Below are 26927 nucleotides of genomic sequence, written 5' to 3' on the forward strand. Positions count from 1 at the left end.
ATTTGAATTCAACAAAAAATATCTGGAATTAAGAATCTACTGATGACCATGAAATCATTGTTGGAAAAACCCATCTGGGTTCACTAATGTCCTTTAGGGAAGGAAACCTGCCGTCCTTATCTGGTCTGGCCTACAAGTGACTCCAGAACCACAGCAATGTGGTTGACTCTCAACTGCCCCTCTGAAATGGTCTAGGAAGCCACTCAGCTCAAGGGCAATTAGGGCTGTGCAATAAATGCTGGCTAGCCAGCGCACCCATGTCCCACGAATAAAAAAAAACTTCACGGCAAGAAATCAGGAACCAAAATGGAGTCTGATGCACGCGTGCTCACTTCTGTTGTGAATCATGATGGATGCCATCTTGGTGACGGTGTTAGCGAACAGGCAGCTCACATTCACCAGAAAGATGGAGATCAGGTAGATCATTATGTCAATTGGTATGCAATGCTGACTTGATGCCAATGGTGCCATCAATGCTCCCTCTCTTGACCTCACAGCTGAATTCGTTCCCCCCCCCCTCCCCCCCCACCCCCGGCACCACCAACACTATTTAAATATTATTAACTTATGACAGGTTAGTTGTTTGTGATTTCGTCTGGCTGTTGCTACGACTGTTTGGTATTTGGTAATTTCCATGGTTCTTTCAAGCTGCAAAAGTCTACTGGGGACGGAGCGGCAGCTGCTGATAAGACTTTTCACTGACTTCATGGCTTCTGCACAAAGCAGCTGATACCAGACATGGTGCATGAGTAGACATTTCCCTTACAATAGAGCTTGAGGGGGAGAATAAACAGAGGCCACACAGAGTAAGGCAAGCTGTTAGAAGAGGAGGAGGGGATGGAGCAGGAGGTCCTTTCTATCCAGGATGCCCAGGGAGCAATTCTACCCGAACGTCTATGAGGAATAACATGAAAGACATTTTAACTTCAATAAGGAAGCTGGGCAATTGAAATGTGTCACTTGCTGTAGCCAGGACTATAATCCTAGAGCAGGACAAAGACTGTGTTATGAAGGTGACTGTGGCAATGTGCTTTAATGCACCTACCTCATTACAGATTGGAGCTGGAGGTATCTGCAACATCTTGCCATTTCCTGTCCAGCATTGTATCAAAGAGGTTACTCTTCCCCTCACGCACTTACCTAATTGCCCGTTAAATGAATCCATATTATTCATCTCAACTACTTCATCGTGGTAGCAAGTTCCACGTTGAAGCTTGTCCTCAATTCTTTATTGGATTTATTACGGAATTTTTTTGGACTGGTTTTGGTCTCTCTCACAAATGGAGACATTCGCTCCACATCTACCCTACCAAACCCTTTTGTAATTTTAATGACATCTATTAGGTCACCACCCCCGGCCTTCTACATTCTTGTGTTTGACCTGGAACTTCTGTACAATGTGGCTGTACCGATGCGGTGACAAGAATTTTTCCAATGCTTTGTGAAGACGCACCTTGCAACCTTATAATGAGATAAGCTGCCAACTGGCAGACAGACTGACTGGTGGACTAGCACAGGATGTACTGAAAGTTGTATTTAATAAAGGCAGAAGGTACCAGAGAAGTACAGCACAGTGGCACAGTGGTTAGCAGTGTTGTCTCACAACACCAGGTACCCGGGTTTGCTTCCCAGCTTGGGTCACTGTCTGTGTGGAGTTCGCACATTCTCTGCTCATGTCTGCATGGGTTTCCTCCGGGTGCTCTGGTTTCCTGCCACACTCTAAAGATGTGCGGGTTAGATGGATTGGCCATGCTAAATTGACCCTAGTGTCAGGCGGATTAGCAGGTAGTGGGATTACGGGAATAGGGCCTGGTTGGGATTGTGGTCGGTGAAGACTTGATGGGCTGAATGGCCTCCTTCTGCACTGTAGTGATTCTATGAATGGTCAGTGTCCGAAAGGGCCAGGAAGTTATGATGTGGCGGGGGGTGGGGGTGGGGGTGGGGTGGGGGGGGGTGCGTGGAATTGCCCTTTTCTATCCTGTGCTCTCTTCTCAGATCTAAGCACCTTCTGTCTTTATTTCTATTCACTGATATTCAGCTTTGTTTTCCCCCATCAGAGTTCGAATGACAGAAGACCTAGTGACTGATCTGTAATAAATTGTGGACATATCCCTAGAGGGGTTCTCTTTCTGCCTCCAATCACTCTGCCCCATAAAGCCATCGCCACAGCACACCACCCTCCCACACCAATCAGATTGTAACTAGACCGTTCGTTAACGGGTTACTCGATTGGATGATTCTTGACTGTGAGTCAAACAGCTTATTTTCCAACATTTGATCATTTAATAACTTCACTCTTACTGCCCACCATAGGAATATTGGAAGGATTAACAGGTTGATAATCAGCCAGGCTAGTATAGCACATACCATTATCTCTATGACTTTATCTGAAAGACAGCGCCTCTTCTGCATTTACTCGCTACTCTGAAGAAGTGTCAGCCTAGGTTTCTGCAATAGGATGTGAATCCAATCCGCTGATACTCTTGGCTGGGATAGTAAATGCTATTAGAAAGGCAAATCTAGAAGCTTGAAATTAAAATGTAAACGCTGAAATTTAACAAACCAGTTAAATGTAATTTTAGGATGTTGTTCAAGAAATTTTTCTCCACATAGGGAGACATCAATACTTGGAATAAACTCTCAAGTGGAGTAGTAGAAGCGAAGTCTATGGATACAATTAAAAACAATGGATGTCAAATGGTCTTCCCCATCTTGTGAAATAACATACAACTAGGGAGAGGGTTCAGCTGCAAGTCAATAAACCCTTCCTGTAACACTTTATTTCCTGAAGAACCCAATGTGACTTAATCTCCATTTGCAGAAATGCATCACTTTATTACATCAGCATAAATGTTTTCAACATCAGCACCTAGGTAGTGCCCAAAAACATGGAATTCATGTATTGAGTCCATTGGAAATTTTAGAAGTGGGGAAAAGTCATTTGACAATGTTTTAGCCTCAATTACATTCGGTGGCGGAGAATGTGTGCAGTTCACTACCATCAAATGTAGTTGAGGCCAAAATGTTCTCTGATTTCAAGAAGAATTAGATATAGCTCTTGGGGACTAAATGGATCAAGGGATATGGGAGGAAGGATAGGAATCAGGATACTGAATTCAATGATTGGCCATGATCAAGATGAATGGCGGAGCAGGTTCGAAGGGTCAAATGGCCTACTCCTGCTTCTTGTTTCTATGTTTCTAATAAATAAGAGTCTTCAAAAAAATTTTTTTTAAATCTATATATTTTTTCCTGCCCTCGGTGATATTTCTCTTAATTAGCTTGCTGCAGCGATTAGACCGCGATTCCTGGGGACTGCAGGACAATCCCATATCAGCATGGCCTGACTTCAGAATGCACAGTCAAAGGCCTTAGCACTATGTCTGTAAGTATGCCTTACATAACAGCGTTGGCAACAACAATAACCACAACTTAAAGTGATGAAGTGTCTTTATAGTACTGAAATGTCCCAAGGCATTTCAAAGGACCATTCTAAAATAAAATATGACACTGAGGCTGGAATGTTACGACCGTTCACACCGGTGGGATTTTCCCATCCCGCTGCGGTGAACGGAGATTTGGTTGGGCGATAAAATTCTCCAATCCCGCTGCAGTAGGAGCCTGGTGTAAGTTGCCGGTAAGATCGTGCCCAAAGTCACAGAAGGAGATATTAGGTCAGAGGATCAAAGGCTTAGTCCAAAAGGTAGGTGTCAAGAGGTGTCTTCGAGGAGGAAGGAGGGATAGTGAGGCGAAAGGGAATGGAATTCCAGAGCTGGGGCCTAAACAAGTGGAGGCACAGCCGACAATGATGAACTGATGAAAATTGGGAATGTACAAAAGGACAGGATCGAGTGCAGGTATCTCAGAGGATTGTAGGGCTGGGGGTGATTGCAGTGGTAAGGAGGCGCAAAGCCAGGGAGGGAAAACAGGAGTGAGAATTTTTAAATAAAACAAAGGCAGCACAATGGTTACCATTGCTGCCTCACAGCGCCAGGGCCCCGGGTTTGATTCCGGCCTTGGGTCACTGTCTGTGTGGAGTTTGCACATTTTCCTTGTGTCTGCATGGGTTTCCCCCAAGTGTTCCGGTTTCCTCCCACAGTCAAAAGAAATGCAAGTTAGGTGGACTGGCCATATTAAATTGTCCCTTAGTACCCAAAGGTGTGTAAATTAGGAGAATTAGCCATGGTAAATGTTTGCGGTTATGGGGATAGGGTGGAGGGAAGGACCAGATACTCTTTTGGAGAGTTGGTACAGTATCGAAAGGCCGGACTGCCTCTTTCTGCACAATGGGGATTCTGTGGTCAAGAGGTTTCAAAGGCAAATAGTCGCCCAGAAATGGTAAAAATGATTGTTAACTATGATCCTCAAACATGACTAGGCCAATTGTGTTTTTTTTTAACAATGTTGTGACTCTAAGTTCCACTGCTTAACGTCTGTATTGAGTGTAGAACGTTTCTCGAAGATGCATTTTTCTCTGCCACTTCCTTGACCCTAGGAGCAGTCCCACTGCTCCCTCACAGACAGCTGCAAAGCACACTTCACAACTCCATAAATTATTTATAATCAAACAGAGGCCTTCGTCCCCGGCAAAAAAGAAATGATGGTTTCATGTCCATTAAAGGACAATTTATACATTTTCACAAGGTGATTAGCTCCGGCTGGCATGCAACGTTTCTGGTTTTACATTACAGCCAAGTGGCTCTTTTGAAAATCTGCATTGTTAGCTGAGCTATAATTAAAATTCCACAAAAGCCTTCAATGTACCATAAAACTTCAGCTAGATTTGTAAATGTTCATTAAGGGCATCTCACAAAAGGGAGATTTGTACAATTCAAAGCGCTTGACCCAATTGTTGTCTTGGTCAGACTTGCGTAGTTGCATCCCAGAAAGCAGCGTTTTTGATGGAATTGGCACCGGTTGCCATAACTCATTTTGGGGCGCAGGTTGGATTTAGTAACACACCAGCATGGTATTGGAAACACACAACACAGTACGGCTGCCCACCACTGTCACCAGGTGAGCTAACAATCTCCCTCCCACAGCTGCAAGGAGCTGGCAAGGTGAAGCCAGATTTTTTGCTACGGGGATACAGAACGACACAGGGGTGGCAGAAGGCCATTCAGCCCCTTGGGCCTATTCTGCCATTGAACTGGATCACGGTCGATCTTTACTTCAATGAACCCACACCCTCTTGCCTAACAAACATCTATTAATCTGAGTCTGAAAGCTCCATTGTTCCAGTGTCTGCTGTGTTGCCCTCTGGGTGGGGAGAGAAGGGTTAGAGATTCCTGCTACCCGATTTCTACTATTATCCAATGCAATGCCACTCACCTGACAACGAAGAGACTGACAGCAGCTTTGTCAGAGGCTGCCATCGTTATTCTCTGCTTATTTCCATGGGTTCCGCCGTGCTGACCACTAGAACTGACCTCCACCTGAGGTCTGAGACTTTAGTCGGAATTTTCCCATCCCGCCTGCCACGAGAGACGTAGTGGGTGGGACAGGACCAGACAAAGGCCTGTTAACTTCGGGTGGGATCTTCCAGTCTTGGGGCAAGTGCAGCTGGAAAATCCCGCCCTGTGACTGGGACCAGATTCATGAACATTCAGAATTATTTATAAGGTTTTTTTTGGATTCTTTTTTACAAGGTTGGGGGGGGGTGTGCACATTTTGCCAACAGTTTCAAAGGGTGGCAGGTCTGTGACTCCATCCAGAAGCAAGCAGCCTCCTCCAATCAGTAGGTATTGGGGATATGCTCCAAATCACCTGAGTTCCTGCCAGGAATATTTGATAGAGGGAGTGTCCCCCTGAGCTTGGGATCAGAGAGTAACAGTCTTCAGCAACTTATTAACTTCAGTCATTGAGGGATGTGGGCATCCCTGGCTGGACCAGCATTTATTACCCATGGCTAATTGCCATTGAGAAGGTAGTGATGAGCTGCCTTCTTGAATGGCTGCAGTCCATGGGGCGTAGGCACACAAAGTGCTGTTAGGGAGGGAGTTGTGGGATTTTGAACCAGCGAGGATGAAGGATGGTGAGAGTGATCTGGAGGGGAGGTTTCAGGTGGTGGTGTTCCTACGTGTTTGCAATGAGCACACTCGGGATTGTTGAGCAAGTGCTGCCCAACTGTGGAATCAGTCGAGCCTCAGCCCACCAGAGTTGACTTGCCAGCCAACCATCATCCTCTCCTCCTGCAGTATAAATGGTTGTGATTGTTTGAAATTTGGTATTCTCGCCTTTGTCCTGAGGAGTGCAAGTGAAAAAGTTTTGGCAACATGCCTTTCTTCTCACAGATAAAGCAATTTCCATTCTACTGTAGAAAAGCTCCTTTGAGAATTCCTGCCCTACCTACTGTGGAACCGGGTCAGCGCAGAACTAGCCCACCCTCATCAAGGTCAGTCGGGAAGTTGTCACAATAGGTCTCATTGCCCAGAACGACGAAAAGTTATCAATAACAGCAGCCTGCATTTATGTAGCACTTTTAACAGAGCTAAAGATAGCAAAGGTTTCTGTTGCTGATGAGAAATCTAGCTGGGAAGTCAATGTCTAGGGCTATCAGCTGAGGACAAGACCCAACCCCACACCCCAAGCAGAACATCCTCCTGACCATTACTATGCTCATCTTGTAATTAAATAGCCTGATAACATACACCATGTAGATTCACCCTCAACAGAGGAATATGTAAACATCATTAGAGGAGTAATTCTCCATCTCAACACAAGGAGAGAGAACAAAATGAGAGACAAAATAATGAAGGATCGCAAAATAGCTACAGTCACACTCCAGGACAAGTGCTTCGTTGAGGAAAAAACAGGGTGAAAGAGAAAAGAGATAAAATTTGAGCAGAAAACACCACAGAATATATATATTTATTCTTTAATGGACTTGGGCATCGCTGGCGGGCCAGCATTTACTGCCCATTCCTAAGTGCCCGAGGGCAGTTCAGAGTGAACCATGTTGCTGTGGCTCTGGAGTCACATGTAGGTCAGACCAGGTGAAGATGGCAGATTTCCTTCCCCAAAAGGACATTAGGGAAAACGGAATTAATATTTTCTGACAATCACTTGATGGTCATCAGTATGTTCTCAACTCAAGCCTTTTTTTTGTTGAATTCAAATTCCACCATCTGCCATGGCAGGATTTGAAGGCAGGTCTCCAGAACACTCGCTGAGTTTCCAGTTCAGTAGTCGAGTGATAATACCACTTGGCCATCACCTCCCCCTGCAGCAGCACCTTGCTTCCACCCCATCCTCATGCAACCTTGGTAGGTAAAATTCAGGTCAGAGTCCACCTCAGGCGAGGTGACCATCAGCCCTCGTCACAGCAGCACTGGGATCACTTGGGAACTGGTTGCCATTGCCAAACTCTAGGCTGGGTAATTGTGAAGAAAACCAACATTAAAAAAGAGAAAACATTAACAACAAATGTTGTTAAATGTAAGCCTGATCAAAATCCTGCCGACATTACAAGAATGTGTGAAACAGGCAGTGGAATAAAAACAAATGCAATAGTTTACTCTTTAAATAAAAGTAAATAAAATTTATTGTCATAAGTAGGCTTACATTAACACTGCAGGGAAGTTATTCTGAAAATCCCCTAGTTGCCACACTCCAGTGTCCGTTCAGGTACACTGAGGGAGAATTTAGCATGGCCAATGCACCTGACTAGCGCATCTTTCAGACTGTGGGAGGAAACCGGAGCACCTGGAGGAAATCCACACAGACATGGGGAGAACATGCAGACTCCGCACAGACAGTGACCCAAGCCAGGAATTGAACCCAGATTGCTAGCGCTGTGAGGCAGCAGTGCTAACTACTATGCCACCGTGCAACATTACACAGATAGACTCCTTTTCTTAAAAAAAGGATAGCTCTTTCTCTGATTTCTTTTTAATATCCAAGAGCCAAGTTCAGTTTCCAGAAAAAAAAAACCTGCAGCATTAAAAAAGTCCTTATGATCTTGACAGGAATGACTTTTAGTGTGGCGGATTTTGGCAGTATGTATGAGGGATGGCTTCTAGAGAGCAAGTTGAAAGGTGCAGCATTGCCATAGGACCTCTGGAGAGCAACACCAAGCCCTGCTGAGATTCATCTCGCTAAAGCAAAGCAACGTACACCTCGAAACATCAATCTGCTCACAGCAAACAGCCTCGACTGCAGCAAGACAGATGTGATGGTTTGGGGAGTCCAGTTAATCAAGTGAATGCAAAATAATCTGGAGCGAGTGTACTTAATCTTTGGGCAACACAGCGCCCAAGCCTTTGGAATTCGCTTGGGACCTCTCTTTGCTGAAGTAAGTCATTTTTACTAATCATTTCAGTCCACATTTACACATTTAATAACACATCTACACAACTACCTGTGCATTTGTTTCTCATTTTATTCTCTCTCCTATTGTAGAGATGGAGGGTGCCAGAATTATTCCTCTAATGATGTTTAAATGTTCCTCTGTCGAGGACAAATCAAAATGCTGAGTGTTGTCAAGCTATTTGACCACGGGGCGAACGTAATATCCTATATTGGTCCCGCTTAACGTCCACAGAAATGTACTTGCCAGTTCGATCAGCGAATAGATGAGAAGGTGGAGGTCTGGCTGGTTTTTTGCACCCCTAGCCAAGTTGAACAGGGTGGGGGATGGGGAAGGCAGATGAAGTGAGACCTTGGGGCAGAATTGTAACAGCCCGTCTAGGTGCTGGGGATGGACCAGTTTGGGTGGGGGGGGGGGGGGGGGGGGGGGGGGTTCCCCACGGCCAGCGTTGTGTCCTGACAGAGGGAATGGCAGGGTCTCAGCTGTCTCCTGAACAGAAGTGACCAGACAATTGGACAGATGAATGGTCCAGCTAAAACCAGTGTCCCTAGGTCACTGACATTTTGCCAGTGGTGGGGATGTCACCATGGCACGGGTACAGCAAATAATGACTGCCCCCCCTTCCGCCCCCCCCCCCACCCCCGTCACGAGGCTAACTCTGCCACTGGAGGGTTTTCTTCTTGTGAAAATCCCCAGGAATTGCACAGGGAAATCACTGATTGACCTCCCTGTAAGACCCGTTGAATACGAGCCCCCTAAGGATTGGTAATTAATTCACCAAGTGGAGCTCATACACCAAACCCTGTATAAAGCAGGCCCCTGAGTGGGTCCATTGATATATTGTCCTGGTTGGGACCTGTTTGAGTTCACCACGGACTTGTGGTTTTGCTTTACTTTATTTTGTGCAATAAAGCATCGTTCCCTTACAGCTTACTCTTGGAGTTATTATATCCCTGCTTCTCTCCTGACCCTATCTGCTTGACCTATGTATCCAATGCCCACCCTCACACTAGTGCCTCAGAATGGAGGCGCGTTCACATTCTCCTTGTTATCTCAGCTCTCAGTGGCATTGCCCAGGCTCCAGAGCTTCTGGCCCTCTGATCTGGCAGTTTGGAAGGCTGACCCACCATCCTTTTATTGCCCGCCTCCCAGCTTGTGCGCTCACAATTGCATCCCTCTGCAACATCATTCAGGAAGTTGCCCCTCCAATCCAAGCTTGCCTACTGACCGAAGGAAAACTACCTCAAAGACAAAACCTCCATCACTTTGACAAAATCTCACCCTATCTATAACATCCCAGCCATTTCACCGGCAGAGATTTCTTGACCCAATAATACTCAATTGGGTCCTTGTCCAGTCACCATGCAGACCAACAGTCTTCATGCAGAATTCCTTCTGCAAAGCCTTAGATGTTCAATATAGGGTTTAGATTTAAAAGCTCAATTTTAACCCATATTCTGAATCATTAGCACAACTCTGATAAGTTAGTAAAAATGACGTACGACCAACTTGTGTTTTGAAATCTTTGCCTCGTTGAGGAGGAATACAAAATGAGTTAATTATCTTGACATTAACTAATTCAAGAGGAATCTATTGTACAAATTTGCTTTTCTGTGGGAAAATAAGTTTCTTTGCATCTGTTTGTGGATTGCCAGTCCACCTTCCAGTTCTCCAATCAAAGCTTAAGTAACTTGCTTACAGACACATTGTTTGTGCCTTTTTAGCTTATTAAAGACTTGAATCATGCCCTCTCTTAATCTGCTTATCTCCAAAGAAAACCACTTAAATTCTGTAAGCTTTACTTGCTGATTTAGAGCTTTAAGTTGCCGAATGATCCTCATCGTTCCGCCCTGGACCCTTTCTTTTGAAGGCAGTGTCCAAAGCAGGATGAAATATTCTAAGTGTGGCCCCTCCAGAAATTATAGAACATATATCAGCCATCTCAACACTTATCAAAGCATACTAAACTGCCGCTGCAGTATTGAATTAGACTCTTAATAACAACTTCATACCATCTGGCTGCTTTCAGTGAATGGCTGATAATCATCGCAATCTTTGACAATGAACCAACCATTTAATCTACAACAACAACAACTTGAGTTCCTTTAACATGGTGAAATATCCCAAGCCGCTATCTTATTCTCTATGAATTCAGAATTATGCCATACGATATCAGATAGATTACAAACTTTTAACTACCCTTTTTTTGTAACCATGCTTGATTTACTTATTGTATTGAATTTAAAAGGGTAGGAAAGGGAGAAAAAAACACACACGATGCAATTCTACTTACTGGATACCTCCTCGTGTTAAGTGCAACCCTTAGATAAATTGGATGGGATTCTCCGGCCGCACTCGCCTGAAAATTGGAGATTCCCGTCCAACTTCAATGGACCTTTACATGGTCCACCCCCCATTTGTTGGAATTCCAGTGGCGGACTGGATAGGAGAATTCCTGCCATTATCTCCATTCCCCAGGAATCTTGAAGCATCCAAGTGTCTATATGGAGCTGTGCTGTACAACAGATTGCTTAAAACATCAAAAGTTCTTCACAGCAAATGATCCTCAGATTTCAAGTATCTGTGACTGCTGGCTTCAATTATGGGCCACTATTGAATAGGGCAGGGGCTTCTGGAGGGTCGAATTTGGAGGACAACGGCAGGTGATTTGGAGGATTAGTGGGCATGTGAGGATGGGTGAAAGAGCTATGGGAAATCGGTGAAATTGTATTTCTATTTTTAACATACAGAGCCAAATCCAGGATAGAACAGAAAATCGTTCTACCAAAGGGTTTTGGCAAGGCCACATCTGGAGAACTGCTTGCAATTCTGGTCTTCACATTCAAGGGATACACTTGCATTGGAGATGGTACAGTGAAAGTTTACTAAATTGATCCTTGGGACGTAGGCGTTGTCCTATGATAAGTGGTTGAGTACATTAGGCCTACATTCTCTGGAGTTGTTCGGGTGGACACAGAGATTGTTCCTACCGATCGGGCACAATCTCCAGATAAGAGGCAGTTCACTTAGGTCTGAGGTGAATAGAAATCGCTTCACTCAAAGGGTTGTGAATCTTTGGAATTCTCTATCCTGGAGGGTTACATTTGCTCCATCGTTGAATACGTTTTAGACAGATTTTGGGTCTCTCAGGGAATTAAGACATATGGGGTCACAAGTGGTAAAATGGAGTCAAAGCCCAAGATCAGCCATGATTGTATTGGAGCAGCCTCATTGGGCGTGTGGTCTACACCCGCTCCTATTGCGAAATGCCAGATTTCATAGAATTATTACAGCACAGGTGAGGCCATTCGACCCATTATATTCACGCCAGCTCTGTGCAAGAGCAATTCACCTCATTCCACTCCGTCACCTTTTCCGTATAACGCAACCATTTATCTTCAGGTGCTTTTCCCATTCCCCTTGAAGGCTATGATTGTATCTACTTCCCCTAGACTCTGAGGCAGAGCATTCCAGACCCTACCCACTTGCTGTGTAAAGTTTCATCTTATGTCACCGTTATTTCTCCTGCTAATCGCCTTCAATCGTTGTCCTCTGGTTCCCGATTCTCCTGCCAATGGAGACAATTTCACTCATCTATTCTATCCAGAACGCTTATGGTTTTGAACATTTTGCTAAATCTCTCTTAATCTTCCCTTTTCTAAGGAGAACAGCAACAGATTCTCTGACCTGCCCTGGTAACTAAAGTCCCTCATCCATGGAAGTATTTTCATAAACGTTTACAGCACCCTCTCTAACACCTTCACATCGCTGTTGAAGAACAATGCCTCAGCTAAGGCTTATTACCAGTGTTCTGATGAGGACTAAATAACCTTTTCTGTATTTCAGTTCCTGTGAGAAAATAGCATTGATCAATCAAGTCTATTCTTTGAAAGTTTAACAGGACAGATCCCACTGTTATTGTAAAAAATTAGCACATTCAATGGACTTTTTAACCTGCCTGATCTCTTAAGGAAACATTGATATCTGATGCCAACTGTGGGAGGAAAAGTGTGCATTTTACACCTACATTACCAAGCTAATTTAATTTCAGACTATTCATTCACAATTGCTGCTTTGAACGGCTGACAATGCTGGGCAACTCATGTTGCACCAAATTAATTACAATCAGCTAAAGTATGTACTTAAGTAGATTTCCGATCTCACGTCATTGCTGGCCAATCGAAATATTGAACTAAACTGGTCTGAGAGCTCCTTGAATGTTAACACATTCAGAAACCACGATCAGCTGATGCAAAGTAACTGCACAAGGTCTGCAATGTCAAGGTTTCTTTTGAAAAAAAAGTGGAATCCACCCAGTGGGTGCTGGGAGTCTGGAATGCACTGTCTGTGAGGGTAATTGAGGTGGTAAACCTCACAACCTTTAATACATATGTGGACGGACACTTGAAATGTTGTAATATTAAAGGTCGTGGGCCAAGTGCTGGAAAATGGGATTAGGTTAGATATAGTGTAGCAGACTCAATGGGCCGAAGGGCCTCTGCTGTACTGTATGACATCTATGACTCATACATGAACAACTCCAGGGCAGGTCTTCCACAATGGAGCCAAGAACAACCCTGATCTTCACAAAGCTGCTGCCACCAGCATCTACCTCATTATTCCGCCAGACAGTTTCTGTCTCTCTTTGCCAATAGGCAACGGGTGGGATTTTCCAGCTACGCCCGCCCCAAGGCCGGAAATTCCCGCTCGAGGTCAACAGACCTTTGCATGGTCCGCACCCTGCTACCCCCACCCCCCGCTATGATTCGCATGGAATTCAGGATGGGAAAATTCTGCCCAATGACTTTTGCTGATGGATTTGATGGAGGGTCAGCAAGTTCAAATACAATTAATGGACTGATCAATCTTCTGACCATTATGTATGGAGGCTTGTTTGGTCCATTGGGCTTGAGTCTATGCCAGCTCCATACCAGATTATCTAAGACCATCACATTTCCCTGCTCTTGCCTGTACCCTCTAATATTTTTCCTTCACCATTATTCTAATATTGCAAAAGAATTCTTTGAGTAGCCAATGTGGGAATACAAACCTTTTTCGAACACTGTGTACCTGGTGGAGGGGATCTCCAAACCTCTGCTTTTGTGCTTCTTGTAGTGCTCCGAATCATATTTGTGTGTTTCTGGAGTTCAGATGTGGGCTTAAAGTGTTATATGATGGCAGATTACCACCCAATCCCACCCTTAGTTGATGTCTACACGTGCCCACTTTCCGGTAGAAGTCACAGGATTCAGAAGGGGTAAACCAAGCATAGGATCAAGCCTGAGATCAGGTTCAAAACGCATATTCTTGTCAGTTTGAATCTAGTGGGGGAGAATTCTCCCATGACCTTGGGTGGGATTTTGGCAGTTTTAAGGCAAGTGCAGACTTGGACTGGGGTAAGAAGTTTCACAACACCAAGTTTAACTGGTTGGACTTAAACCTGGTGTTGTAAAACTAAAAGGCACGGAAAGTGGGAGATATTTATACTGCAGACTGAGGGAATGAAAGATGAGTCATAGCCACAGAAACCAGGGGATTGAATTTGAATTGGATTTTGGACCAAGTAAGGAGATGGATCAAGTCTCACCCTGTTCACTCTGCGCATTTGCTTTGTAACTCTGAGAAAGTTTTTTTTTTATTTTGATTTTTCCCTTCCTTTTTGTTCATTCGTGCAACATGGGCATTGCTGGCTGCCCATCCCTAGTTGCCCTTGAACTGAATGGCTTGTTAGGCCACTTCAAAGGGCAGTTGAGAGTCAACCACATTTTCCCCCCATCTAGGAAGCTGAGTCCAAATGAAGAGGTCTCGATGGTGCCTTGGCGAATGTCACTTCGCCTTCTGTGTGCCTGGATATCAGAACATGAATTTACCCATTCAGCTATGAAGCTATCGCCGGCATCAATGTCACTAGTCTGCACAATTATCAACCATTTGTTTCCAATTTCTGATGACTATTTGTTAAAACATTTCCTGCCCCTGACAGAAATTAATGGCGCAGCACAGAGATCGGATAGGTCACTGCAATTAGACGTCTAGGCTTTAAAACAAACTCCATATAACTATTCCTTAAAAAGTCATTTATCGCTGCCTGTTTGGAATTGATTGTCAGCGATGCTATCTAATGAGAGTTAAATATGCTTAAATCTAATATTAACACAGCAATTAACCCTCTGGTGATTTTGTGGTAAGGATCACAGAATCTCTACAGTTCAGAAGGAGGCTGTTCGGCCCATCAAATTTGCACCAACCACAATCCCACCGAGGCCCCATGCCTGTAACCTCACATATTAACTCTGTTAACACCCTGACACTCAGGAAAATTTAGCATGGCCAATCAGCCAAACCCGTGCATCTGTTGGACTGTGGGAGGAAACTGGAACACCCAGAGGAAACCCACGCAGACACGGGGAGAATGTGCAAACTCCACACAGGCAGTGACCCACGCCGGGAATTGAACCCGGATCCCTAGCAGCTAAATCACGGTGCCACCGTGCCACTCATAAAGGAGAATTTGGTATCAGAGGATTTGCATTGGTACAACAGGGCAAGAGAGCTGACAAAATGATCCACACCTTATTAGGTGGAAAAAGGGAATCCAACAATATTTTTCCCACTTCCTCTGACCTGGAGAGCAAAGAACGTACACTTTATTTGTCAACGAGCTAATCTGCAATTCATTCTGTACGGTTATTTAGAGTCATTGAGGGACATAATGAGACCATTCCAGCTCTCTGTGTTCTCTTTGCACGCAATGGTTTCGCCTTGTGACAAAAGTCCTCGCCAAAGCAATTCGGGGTGACTGTTACATGCTTGAGTAATTCACGTTTCGACCTCCCAAACTCCAACAACTAGCAACAACATAATGATCCCAGGTGTTTCTCTACTTCAATTTGCGTATTATACAAATATTCAATTAATTAGAAGAGCTTCTCCTATGTTTCATGTGTACTGCAGTACCGTTAAACATTGATTGAAAAAGAAATGGAGATGGCAGGTCAAAACAGATCATACACCCTGACAGTGGCGTTCAAACTGAATTTACTTCACAGGTGTCTGTGGGTGGGACATCAATTTGACCCTTGGCCACCCCTTGGGAAACATTCCAGGGAGAACGAGTGGTTAGAGGAAAGCTAGTTACTTTTCCATGGGGTCCAATCCTGACTTGGAAATCTCAGTTAAGTGGGATTGTGAGCCAGTTTGGAATGATGGTGCACTTAACTCATGGTCACCACGAGGCAGAAGTTTCACTGACCATTGCTGTATTTGAATAAAATCGCTCACCCACATGTTACCTTCATGAAAATGAAGAATTTGACATGAATGTATTCTAGAGACAGCACACTGGAGAATTTCAATTTCCTCCCCTCCATCCACCCACCTCCCAACATGTTACAACTATTATTCTCTGTGTCTTGTGAGAACATTAAGCATGGCCTGATGAAAGGCCAAGCAATCAGTCAAAGTCCTTCCAGCAACCCTGTACAAACAGACATTAACTCTGTAACGTTCAGTCCAATTGGGATCTAGAATTTGGTGATTCCGCCACTAACACTGCTTTTGATTACTGCACCATTAGGGCTGCCCCTAAAAAGTGATTCATCCAAGTTAAAAAAAGAGAAAATCACGAAAAATGATTTTCAGAAGCATAAAACTTCTTTTTTTTGAAAAAATGCCCATCAAGTCTGCACCAACTGTCTGAAAGACCTCCCATCCGAGCCCTCCCCTTCACTCTGCACATTTACCATGGCCTATCCACCTAACCTGCACATCTTAGGACACTAAGAGGCAATTTAGCTAATGAATTTCAGCGATGGCAGTAAATGTTTGCTCGATTTGTAGTTATTTACCGGGGGTTACATAGGAAGAGTGATGGCAATGGTTTTGGTGACACCAATATCGACAAGGGTTGCCCAACCCACCAGAGTTGGCCCTGCAGTCTTCAGGGAATTAACCCTCCTGGATATTGCTGCAACCAGAAAAATCACAGGGGAAATTCAAAACTTGTATGAGTTTCTTTTTGTCAGTTTGAACATTTTCACTTATCGGTTATTAAACTATGATAAACAGGGAAAAGGCCATCTTGCTGGGAATGGCAGATTGTGGTGGTGGGGTGTGTGGGAGGTGGGTGGTAATGCGATGAAATCGCCAGAGAGAAGTCCAGCCACTATTAAAAGAAAGATTTGCATTCATATAGCGCCTTTCACAACCTCAAAACAACCCAAAGAGCTTTACAGCCACTGAAGTACTTTTAAAATGTAGTCACTCTAGCCAATGTAGGAATTGCGGCTGTTAATTTGCATGTCATTGTGTCATTGGCTGGAAATCTACCACCGTGCCCGCCACAGAATCGGCATTGGCGAGGATCCAACAACGGAAATCTCTCAGACAGGAATTTCTGATCTCGCTCGAGCAAGGCTGTAAAATCCCACCCATAGAGTCATGCAATGCAGAAAGGCCATTCGACCCATCGACTTTGCACTGACAATAATTACTGCAAATCCATTTCCTGCACAGTTATATGTTGCGATATTTCAAGTGCTCATCCAAATATTTTTTAAAGGTTGTAAATTTTCCAGCCACCTATCCCATCCCAAGCAGCATATTTCAGATTCCCACCACCCAGTATGAGTGAAAAGATTTATTCTCAAATCTCCTCTGAATCTCCCGCTCGTCACCCTAAAAAACTGTGCCCTCTTGTGATTGACCCCTCAGTCTGCTCCCTGTCCATATACCCCATAAACTCATACATCTCAATCATGTCCCCCCTCAGCCTTCACTGCTCTAAACAATCCAAGCCTATCTAGTCTCTCCTTATAGCAAGCCGCAAATTCTCCCAAATTGCAATGTGATAATGACCATATCATGCAATAAATATTGATCATGAATAGATCCCCCGTTCTTATTGGCAAAAGGGTTGCAACGTCTTTTACATTCACCTGAGGGAGCACTCAGAGCCTCAGATTAGTGCCTCATCTGACAGCACAGCACTGTTGAGTTAGTCTAGACTTTGTGTCCAAGGTGGCAGCCATTGAACCCACAACATTCTGACTCAAGAGACAACAGTGCCCACCAACTGAGCAACAGTTGACACCACAACACTTGGTAGTTCTTTCAACAGCCCAACGAGTAAAACGAACTCAAATTAACTTAGGGACAAATTAAGAGGGGCAGCCCCCCCCCAAAAAGGAAGGGGCCGAACAGAAACCAAAGTCCAAAGGAAACTTAAAACATTAAATCAAAATGTGATTATAAGGGTCTATAACACACGCCAGCCCCTGCGGTGCCACCACAACGCTCGGTAGCTCTAATCCTAACAGGACAGAAGCCTCCAAAGAACAACTGGAACATTTTCCCCTCAACAGTTGGGCAGTTTATTTTCTTTCGCTCGCAAGGTTTACTTTTCCCATACTTTTATTGAATGTTCAAGGACAATTAGATGGTATGCTCCTGATAATTATTGATTGGATTGGCCAGTCTCAAGATGCATTTTGTGGTTCAAAATAATGCACTCAAGGTGAGTGTTGAGAGTGAAGATTGTCAACATAGTTCAAATCAAACTGTAGCTCCTCATTTATTCCTTTTCCCTTCCAAAGGGAAGAGTCACGGACGTTTTTCATTGTTTTCACTGCAGGATTGTGTCAAAGAAAGGGTTAAGTAAAGTAATGTGACAGAGTTCATTAGACCTGTGCTGTTTCCTTTGATCAGAGAGAGAAGGAGACCCACGCCGCTAACGCACAATAAATTACCACGGTGTGATAAATGATTCTATTAGCAAAACAGATTGTTAAGCTCTGATATAACAGATAGGTGGGAGCAGAAGACCACTCATTCTCCCTACGGCACTTTCACAGTTGTAAATAGGTTATTTTATGTGTAAATAACGCATTAAAACTGAACAATATGTGTGTCCTTTGATAGTGAGCAAATTGGTGCAAATAAATTACATCGGACAAGGAAGTGAACTAACCCAGATATTATAGCAGCTGTTTGTCGGATTCGTGTTAAAATGACTGAAAGAGCTGTTGCTGCAATAGCTCTCACTCTGCCTGTGCTGCCCCAGTAATACGCTAATAGTAAATTACACTGTGACATAAAGGTAATAAGGTTGTATTTTAACAATATTTGAGAGCGTCAGGCTCATCCAGGACGGAGCTGAAGTGGAAAAAGTCTTCATGCATATTTTATTCAATTTAACAAAAAAAAGTGTCGCGATATTTATGCATCCGCAAATGAAAATTCCTGCTGGCCCCCCCCCGACCATATTTTTCAAGATTTGATTGAAATAGTAAATCATCTAAAATTTGCAGGCGGCTGTTTGGAGAGAGATTTCCCAGGAAATTCAGCTGATGCCCCACCATGTCAGTAGCTGCAAGAGTGCCCATGGAGGCATTGCGTGTGTCGTTTGCATCAGAAAATATGGCCTTCCCCCACCCAGGAAATGGCTGCATGGGGAGGGTCAGCTCGAATACATGGTGAGGAAGGAATAATTAGCAGCAGTGATGGAAGCATAGCTGTCACTCTTAGCCCCGTCAAAGGAAGTGCTGCTGTCTATCCAGGCAGCAAATATTAGCCCAATCGATACAGTTTAGTCACCTCTGTTATACCTTTCCATAAAATCCCAACAGTGCAGAAAGAGGCTATTCGGCCCATCAAGTCTGCACCAACTGTCTGAAAGAGCTCCCACCCAAGCCCTCCCCTTCACTCTGCACATTTACCATGGTCTATCCACCTAACCTGCACATCTTAGGACACTAAGAGGCAATTTACCATGGCCAATCTACCTAACCTGCACACCTTGGGCCACTAAGGGACAATTTAGCATGGCCAATCCACCCAACCTGCACACCTTGGGCCACTAAGGGACAATTTAGCATGGTCAATCCACCTAACCTGCACATCTTTGGACAATAAGGGGCAATTTAGCATGGCCAATCCATCTAACCTGTACATTTTGGGACACTAAGGGGCAATTTACCATGGTCAATTGACCTAACCTGCACATCTTCGGACACTTAAGGTGCAATTTACCATGGCCAATCTACCTCCCTGCACATCTTTGGACACTAAGGGGCAATTTAGCATGGCCAATCCACCTAACCTGCACATCTTAGGACACTAAGGGGCAATTTACCCTGGCCAATCCACCTGACTGATCTGCACATTTTTCGGACTGTGAGAGGGAACCAGAGCACCCAGTGGAAACCCACGCAGATACAGGGAGAACATGCAGATTCCACACAGGCAGTGACCCAAGCCGAGAATCGAACCAGGGTCTCTGGCACTATGGGGCAGCGATGCTAAACACTGTGCCACCGTGCCAAACTTTTGTCAGAAGTGTCCGTTTCTCACTGCTAGTCGCTAGGAACCTGTGGTGATCTGATGAATACCAGCAATCTTTCAGACAGGTCAAACTTTGGTGGAGAAAGAAAACATCCCACCTTAATGTTTGGCTCTAAGCATGACACCACAAGCAAAATAAGTGGCAATATTTGATTCATATTAAAATAGGAAACAACAGCTAGTTGGCAAACAGACCAGGAAAATAATCCCTATTTGCCACATTTGGCAGGAAGGGAAAAATAAAATTCCAGCACTATGAATTGAAAACCTTTAATAAAAACGTATGCATTATACTGGAATTTTCCTTGGACCATACTCTGACACTGTATTCCAGTCACTTTGCCAGACAGTATTGCATGTGCTGCCCCACATTATGAGGAAGATAAATTCAAGGCCAATTCTTGCCCTTTGTCCCAAATTCTCATTTAGAAAGACTACCACGGAATCAACACGTATCTCGGAAACATCTCAAAAGTGTGTTGCATGCAGCAAAGTGCTCTGCCGTGCCGGCACTGAGGTAACCAAGTCCAGCGGCCATCGCGCGCATTGTGCTTAAGATGCAGTAAATAAAGCATGTGCACATTTAACAAGCAGCCGTCTTCACTTCTTAAAAGTCTGGTGTGAAGCGGAGCCACTGCTGCGGCGCAGTTCCCAGACCCCATTCTAATGATCAATCAAGGTCTAGTCATTACTCCGATGGGTCAGACTGCCAGACTCTTCATTAGAACATCAAAACCAAAAGGGAAAAAAAAAGTAAAAAAATAAAGATTGAAATTTCCACATCAAAGATACCCTTCAATCAGCACCTGAATCACATTCCGGGAGATGGTGCGCACTTCCTTGCATTAGGATATAATTTTAATGCAGGCAAGCCATTTGAGTAAGTCATTACCGTGTTTTTAACATGGTCGTCAGCTGATTGGTAACTGAATTCAGAAGAACTGACTCTTTAAACTTTATTACACGAGACTTTTATCATTTCTCCACTGACATCTTCAAACATGTTAAAAATAATAAATGGGGATCAAAAAAAAACACACAGGCCCACAAGATTCACCACTTGCGTTCTTTACAAAGTGCTCGCCCCGAAATAATTCCAATTTTTTAAGCGTCTGAAAGATGTCAGCCTCCAATTCTTCCTTAATGAGCGAGTGAACCGGCCAGGTGAAGCTTATTGTGATTGTTGGCAATCGGCAGCATGACCTGATTGAAAACTGTTCAGAAACGGGAGGCCCGCGTCCCTCTCAGGAGGTGAAGGGCCACCATGAGATGGCTAAAGACATGATCAAGCTTCCATATTACATCCGTGGTCAAGAGGGAATTGATTATTCCTTCCCCCCAACTGCAGGTTACTTGGGAAAGTAAAGCAAATGATGGGTTTTGCAGGCTTAATGCTCCAATTTATTAGGTTTGTGTACAGAGTGCAGTCGGCAAAGTTCTGGGAAGTCTATTGATGTCTGCTCAAGTCAAAGGAAGGCTGTAAAATTAACGCATATGTTTTATGGGTGCAGGGGTGTCAGCTGACTTCATGGACTCAGGGCAACTCATATTCAGCCTGTGTGAGGCACGCAGTCTGAAGCAAACAGAAATTGTAAGCTTTATTTATGTATTTACCATTAGGGGAGGCACGGTGACACAGTGGTTAGCACTGCTGCCTCCCAGCGGATCTGAGTTCGATCCCCGGCTTGGGTCACTGTCTGTGTGAAGTCTGCACACTCTCCTTGTGTCTGCTTGGGTTTCCTCCGGGTGCCCCGGTTTCCTCCCACAGTCCAAAAATGTGTGGGTGAGGTCGATTTGCCATAGTAAATTGCCCCTTGGTGTCAGGGGGATTAGCAGGATAAATTGTGGGGCTACGGGGATAGGGGCTGGGTGGGGTTGTTGTCGGTGTAGATACTGTAGACCAAGCGTCCTCCTTCGGCACCATAGGGATTTAAAGTTCATAAACATTTTTTTTTATTCGCTCATGGGACATGGGCGTGCCTATCTGGGCGTGGATAGGCATTTATTGCCTACTCCTATGTGCCCTTAAGAAGGTGGTGGTGAACTGCCTTCATGAAACGCTGCAGTACTTTGTAGTGATTGATACATTTGCCCAGCATAAAGATATATCTCACACATCCGATGGAAAGATACACACGCAGCCGGGGCCACCAACAGGCTGAAATTCCCCTGATCACTATTAAATAACATCACAAACTCATCTGTTAATAACTTCCATGAAAATGAAGAATTTGACAGGAATGCATTGACTGATGTTCCAGAAACAGCACACAGGGGAATTGCAAAGCTCCTACCCCACCCACCATGTTACAACCGTTACTCTCTGTGCCTTATGAGAACATTAAGCATGGCCTGATGAAAGGCCAAGCGATCAGTCAAAGTTCTTCCAGCAACCCTGTGCGAACAGACGTTAACTCTGTAATGTCTGTTCTAATCTGGATCGAAACGGCTGATAATAGGGCATTGACACAGCTCTCAATTATTGGGTTAACCAAGAAAGGAATGGAAACTGGGCTAAGGGGAGGGGAGGAGTTCATTCCCATGGCAGTCAATGACACGCTTTCTACATTTTTCACATGATTACAAGACATGGTCACCAAGGTGGCTCTCCAGAGTAAAGTGTGGTTGGAAATCCACCAATAAAACTATTTTGGATGTTATTCAGGGAAAGGAAATACGCCCGTTCACAAACCAAGAGCCCCCCAAAAGCTCCTTTCATGTATTCATAGACGTACCACAAGAAGCATCTCTTGTATAATACTGATTGCTTGCTGGAGCAGCCCACTAAATAAGATGATACAACCCTCTCATTAGCATGAAATGAGGTCTGAACAAACGGCAATCACAGTGGTGTGGCGAATTATAGTGCTGTTGGTTTCCAGCAACTCTGGAGCAAACTGTGAATGAAATGCACTTGAAATTGATTCAATTCTTTAGGAACTGCAATAAATAAATGATTAAACAATTGCGAGTATTGAAAGCAGAATTCACAGTGACAACTTCACAACTGGGCGCAATCCAGGAACCGTAGACAGGAATGCAATTGGTCAGCACTGGGATTTCTCAAACCAGTCTTTGTCACCTCCTGCCCAGCAAGATTTGGTTCACCGGCAACCCACGTGGCCCAAGTCCAACACTAATGGTAGCTCCACAAATGGCCGGAATCCAGCTCCTCTAACACTCGTTTTTCTATTCAATTCCTACACTAACTGGCTGCACAGTAAAAAATATTCCTAATGGAAATGACTGGTACCAAAGCTTGCTTTCCAAATGCACAGAACTACATAGAATTTACAGCACAGAAACAGGGCATATGGCTTCATTTCCAGACAAGTCACCTCCCAGAGGTACACAAGAATGATCCTTGGAATGAAAAGCTTGTCGGATGAGGAACAGTTGAAGTGTCTGGGTCTGTACCCGTTGGGAGTTTAGAAGGATGAGTGGGGATCTCATTGAAACTTACAGGATACTGTGAGGCCTGGACATGGAGAGAATGTTTCCACCAGTAGGAATAAATAGAACCAGAGGGAACAACCTTAGGTAAAGGGACGATCCTTTAAAACAGAGGTGAGGAGGAATTTCTTCAGCTGGAGATTGGTGAATCTATGGAACCCTTTGCTGCAGAAGGCTGTGGAGACCAGGACATTGAGTGTCTTTCAGACAGAGATAGATAGGTTCTTGATCAATAAGGCGATCAGGGATTATGGGGAAAAGGCAGGAGAATGGGGATGAGAAAAATATCAGCTATGATTGAATGGTGGAGCAGACTCGATGGGCCGAGTAGCCTAATTCTGCTCCTATGTCTTATGGTCTTGTGGACAAATCTGGGTTAATTAAGGCAAACCAGCATGGATTTCTGCAAGGAAAATTGTGTTGCACTAGCTTTCTGGAGTCTTTCTGAAGAGGCAACAGAGAGGGTTGATGGGGGCAATGCTTTCAATGCGGTATAAATGGAGTATCAAAAAGCATTTGTTACAATGCTGCACACCAAAGTTATGGCTCATGCAATAAAATGGACAGCAACAACATGAATACAAAATTTCGGGCAGAAGCTGACACAGCGGTTAGCACTGCTGCCTCACAACCTAGGGACCTGGGTTTAATCCCAGCCTCCGGTCACTGTCTATGAGGAATTTGCACATTCTCCTTGTGTCTGCATGGGTTTCCTCCAGGTGCTCTGGTTTCCTCCCACATCCAAAGATGTTCGGGTTAGGTTGACTGGCAGTAGTACTAAATTCTCCCTTATGTAAATGCGCGGGGTTACGGAGATAGGGCCTGGGTGAAATTGTTGTCAGTGCAGGCTGAATGGCCTCCTTCTGCACTGTAGGGATTCTATTCTATGATTCTGTGAATTGACTGAGTGACAGGAAACAGAAGTGGTGGTTAATGGACGTTTTTCAGGCCAGAGGAAGATTTGTAGTGAAGTGCCAGGGTCAGAATTGGATCCTGCCCTTCCCTAATGTATATTAATGATCTAGACCTTGATGTACAAATTTTAAAATTTGTGTATGGCACAAAACTTGGAGCATTGCGAACTGTGTGGAGGATTATGCAGTACTTCAAAAAGGACAAAGAAAAGGTGGAATGGCGGACACGTGGTAGATGAAGTTCAGTGGGGAAATTTAAATTAGTTCATTTTGGGAGGAAGAACATGGCGAGACAATACAAACTAAAGTGTACAACTTTAAAGAGGAACTGAAGGACCTGGATGTATATGTGCATGTCACTGAAGGTCACAGGACAGGTTCACCAAATTCTCTATCTCTTTCCTGTACTGTCCCTCATCATTGTTTGAGATCCGACCCACAATGGTGGTGTTATCAGCAAACTTGAAAATCAAGTTGGAGGGGAATTTGGCCATACAGTCAAAGGTGTATGAGGAGTATAGTAAAGGGCTGAGGCCACAACCTTGTGGAGCAAACGTGCTGAGGATGATCATGAAGGAGGCACTGTTGCCTATCCTCACCGACTGCGGTCTGTGGGTTAGGGAAATTAGGATGCAGTTGCAGAGGGAGGAGCTGAGTACCCCGCCATGAAGTTTGGAGATGAGTCTCATAGGAATAATGGTGTTGAAGGCTGAGCTGTAGTCTATGAATAGGAGTCTTTGTTATCTAGGTGTTCCAGGGTTGAGAGCAGGGCCAGGGAGCTGGCGTCTGCTCAGGACCTGTTGCAGTTCAGAGTGTTCAGAGCTTCAGAGTGTGGTTAAAAAAAAAATCCAGTATCCCTAGGCTTTATTAATAGGGGCAAAAAGTACAAAAGGAACTTGTGTAAGACATCAGTTTGGCCTCAGCTGGAGAATTGTATCCACTTCTCGCGCTACACTTCAGGAAGGATATGAAGACTTTGCATGGAGTACAGGAAAAAATTCACCAGTATGTTTCCAGGGATAAGGAACTTCAGTCATGATGATAGATTGGAGAAGTTAGGTCTGTTTTCTTTGGAGAAAAAAAGGTTGTGAGAAGTTTTGACAAAAATGTTCAACATCATGAGGCATCTGGACACAACAGATAGAGAGAAGCTGTTCCCCTTGTGAACGAATTAAGAACGAGGGGGTACAGATTTAAAATTGCTGGCAAAAGATACAAAATTGATGTGAGGAAAATAGTTTTCATGTAGAGTGTAGTTAAGGTCTGGAATGCACAGCCTGAGAGTCTGGTGGAGGCAGGTTCCATAAGAACATTTAAAAGGCAATCAGGCTGCTCTGTGAAAAGGAATGTGCAGGGTTATGGGAAGAAGGCAGGAGAATGGCAATGAGTGACTTGGTCATTGGGAGAGCCAGTGTAGACGTGATGGGCCAAATGGCCTCCTTCTGTGCTGTAACAGTTCTGTGATTAAATCTGCCCTAACAGCCAAATCTGGGCCTTGCTTCTGGACAATCCTGTGGAATAGGACATGTACTGAGTAAACAAGAGTAAAGTTTGGATTTCCCCTGTGCTGGAGGTTCCCAAACTTGACACGTACCTCGTGATGCTGCCGAGGCCGCTGACTTCTTGTTAGCTTCTGTGAAGACATCGCCTTCAATAATGGAACCTTTGCCATCTTTCTTTTCAGCAGCAGTGGTCTGTGTTTGGGCAGCCATGGTAGCTGTTCATACTTCAGAGAACTGAACCTAAGTTGCGAGTTCAGAGAGAAAAGGAAAACGGAATGAAATATTCTTTTGACCGTATCCTACAACTGCACCAGAGTTTCCTAACTGAGCGATAAACATTTATATGTTGTGCAATTACACGGGGTGTGTGAGGAATTCAATAGATTCTTCCATGAGTAAGTATGAAGGCCACTGGCCAAGGTGTTTATTAGTGCACAGGAGCTGTTTTTGCCCCGCCAAGTACCATCTCAGATTCCAACATTTACTGCCATTAAACAGCAATAATTACAGAGCTAAATAAAAGTGGCCTGTTATTTTTCTAATTCATTCACAGGATGTGGGCGTCACTGGCAACGCCAGCATTTACTGCCTGTCCCTAATTGCCCTTGGAAAGATGGTGGTGAGCCACCTTCTTGAACCACTGCTCTTTTCTGTTGTAGAGGTTAGATACAGCTGAGTGGTTTGCTGAGAGGGCAGGTAAGAGGTTTCATGCCTTTAGGTTTTACTGTTCCAGTGCACTCCTGACTGGCCTTCTACATTACATTGCCTATAAGCTTAAAGTCATCCAAAATTTGTGTTGTAACTTACAGCAAGCCGCATTCACCCGTTACCCCTCTGTTCGTACTGGCTCCCAGTGGAGCCAGTGGGGGAGGTGAAAGATTTGATTTGATTTATTATTGTCACATGTATTAGTATACAATGAAAATTATTGTTTCTTGTGCAGTTTACAGACAAATCATGCTGTACAGACAGAGGGAAAGCAGAGAGTGCAGAAGGCAGTGTTACAGTCATAAAAGAGTTAGAATAAAGTTTTAAAAGCATGGAATGAGAGTAAAAGATAGATCTGGAGGGCATGCTGAGGACAACTTGCAAGAATGTCATCTCTCAGGATTCTATAGACTTTGGAACAGTCCCTGCAGATTGGTAATGACATTGCTAATATCACTCCAATGTTCAAAAAGACAGGTAGAGAGAAAACAGGGAATTATTGATCAATAAGCTTAACATCGGTAGTGGGGAAAATTCTCGAATCCATTATCAAAGACTTTATAGCAGAGCATTTAGAAAGCAGTGGCAGGGTCAGACAGAGTCAGCATGGATTTATGAAGGGGAAATCATGTTTGACAAATCTGTTGGAATTCTTTGAAGATGTAACAAGTAGAGTTGACAAGGGGGGACCAGTCAATGTGG

General features: G+C 44.2%; 1 protein-coding gene across 2 annotated transcripts in view; it reads right to left on the bottom strand.

Moving 5' to 3' along the window:
- The window catches only part of gli2a (GLI family zinc finger 2a), a 405780-nt gene that overhangs the window by 272386 nt on the left and 106467 nt on the right, over positions 1-26927 (bottom strand). For both annotated transcript variants that reach the window (XM_080199475.1, XM_080199476.1), the window contains one exon: positions 25610-25757. In XM_080199475.1, the coding sequence (XP_080055601.1) occupies positions 25610-25727 (118 nt within the window). In that variant the 5' untranslated portion in view covers positions 25728-25757. The remainder of the gene's footprint in view (positions 1-25609; positions 25758-26927) is intronic.

This window comes from Carcharhinus amblyrhynchos, chromosome 11 (assembly GCF_965287045.1).
Source record: "Carcharhinus amblyrhynchos chromosome 11, sCarAmb.v2.hapA, whole genome shotgun sequence".
Classification (NCBI taxonomy): domain Eukaryota; kingdom Metazoa; phylum Chordata; class Chondrichthyes; order Carcharhiniformes; family Carcharhinidae; genus Carcharhinus; species Carcharhinus amblyrhynchos.